The following is a 1,551-nucleotide window of genomic DNA, read 5'->3' as shown; positions in this document are numbered from 1 at the left end:
AGCGACCCCGCACCACAATTTGATCCAGGATAGACGTCAATTCATGTGTCATCCCTGCATTCATGAATGCCCGAACTGTTGTGCTTACCTCCTCATCTACCTCAGACTCAGGCAGGGCGGTTTGTTGCACCGCTTCCACAAGTCGATCACGATCCTTGGTATCATTTTTCAGGGTTGATGCCCACAGTTGAAGATTCTTCTCCTGTACAAGATAGCGAGCAAGTTGTTTCCACATGCCATTCTTCGTGGTGAGCTCCACCAGTTCCTCACTGAGGTGGCCCTTGCGATAGGCGATGTAGGATAGATTCGGATCACGGTTCTCGCAGTACTTTCCAAGGACTAGTGGTTCGTAGTAGGCGTTTTCAAGTAAAAATTTATCGGGTTGTTGGTCGGTATCGACGTACAACTTTCCCACGGCATTGTGAAGGGCGGGATCCGTCTTCTTCTCCGCCAAACGGGCCTCCAGCCATCCTTGAATCAGACGCAGGCGAGATCGTTCTTCCACGGCTTGCACCAACTCCGCAATGGGGCACATCGTTCCTACAGCATTGAGAATATTCTTGATAAAGTCTTCTCGAGCATTGCAGTCGATGAGGGCAGCCACTACCTCAGGTGTCTTCCCCGGACTCCGACGCTGCAAGTATTGTTCAATAAGCGTCTCGTTGTCCGTATCAATCAAATATCGCACTAGCTCATCTATGTAACCATGTTGATCACATACATTGATGAGTGGCCAAAGATTGGTCAACTTTTTGTTTTTCAAGTAGTTTTTCGTGCGCTCCGGATCGTAGCAGGGGCTTTCGCGTGTCATGCGCTCCAGTTCCTGTGCCTGACCCACCTCTGCTGCCGCCTCAATGTAGCGGAAGTGTACCTCCGGGTCGCGGGTGTATGGTACAATGGCACCAAGATAATAGTAAAGGATGGGGTACAATTTTTGCTCAAGAAAGAGCTCGATAAGTTTGTCTGCTCCAAGAGCATCACTATACTTCGTCGCCACCTGCACAATCACCTTAAAGTTCTCACGATGGTTCTGTAAGAGGTCCCCCAGGCATCGCATGCTATCGGCCTGACTGAGTTTTCCAAAGAATTCCAATATCCACTCCGGATTGAAGTTGCGAGCATGGGAGAGACAACGGCGTATGTTGGAGAGGTTGTCAAGGTCGGGGTCTTGATTCTGCGCCGTGACGTAGCACTCAATGGCGCGCTGAGGAAGTCCAGCTCGTTCACACAGAGGAGCAAGTTTCATGCCATCGTAATAGAGGCAAACACCACGCGCAAATATCTTCTCCGCCACAGAAGGATGAGAATGTTTTAAATTTATTTCCAAAAGTTTCGTCTGGAGGTCTTTTGTCGACTCGTCATTCTTCCCTCGCAAAACCTCAAGGATAAACTCCGTCGCCTGCTGAATCTGCTGAGCCGTCACAAACATATCCACCACTTCATTTGGGTCCACTACTGGGGTGTCACCCAAGTCACGATGGAGCATCAGTGCCAGGCTCACGGCATTCTGTGGATTAACACGAATAACATTATTCAAAATGACACGCCAAT

The 1,551-nt window shown here is 49.4% G+C and overlaps 1 protein-coding gene across 1 annotated transcript, besides 1 other annotated feature; it reads right to left on the bottom strand.

Annotated features, from left to right (window-relative positions):
- Tc00.1047053481435.9 (clathrin heavy chain, putative) lies at positions 1 to 1,551 on the bottom strand (the record flags this gene model as incomplete). The annotated part of the gene is made up of 1 exon (XM_797278.1): positions 1 to 1,551. A coding segment is annotated over one exon (1,551 nt), but the record flags the coding sequence as incomplete, so codon positions are not given.
- Positions 1 to 1,551: a sequence feature (heterozygous, non-Esmeraldo-like haplotype).

This window comes from Trypanosoma cruzi, genomic scaffold, assembly GCF_000209065.1.
Source record: "Trypanosoma cruzi strain CL Brener 1047053516435 genomic scaffold, whole genome shotgun sequence".
In the NCBI taxonomy this organism is placed as follows: Eukaryota; Euglenozoa; class Kinetoplastea; order Trypanosomatida; family Trypanosomatidae; genus Trypanosoma; species Trypanosoma cruzi.
This window is presented reverse-complemented; position numbering and strand designations above follow the sequence as displayed.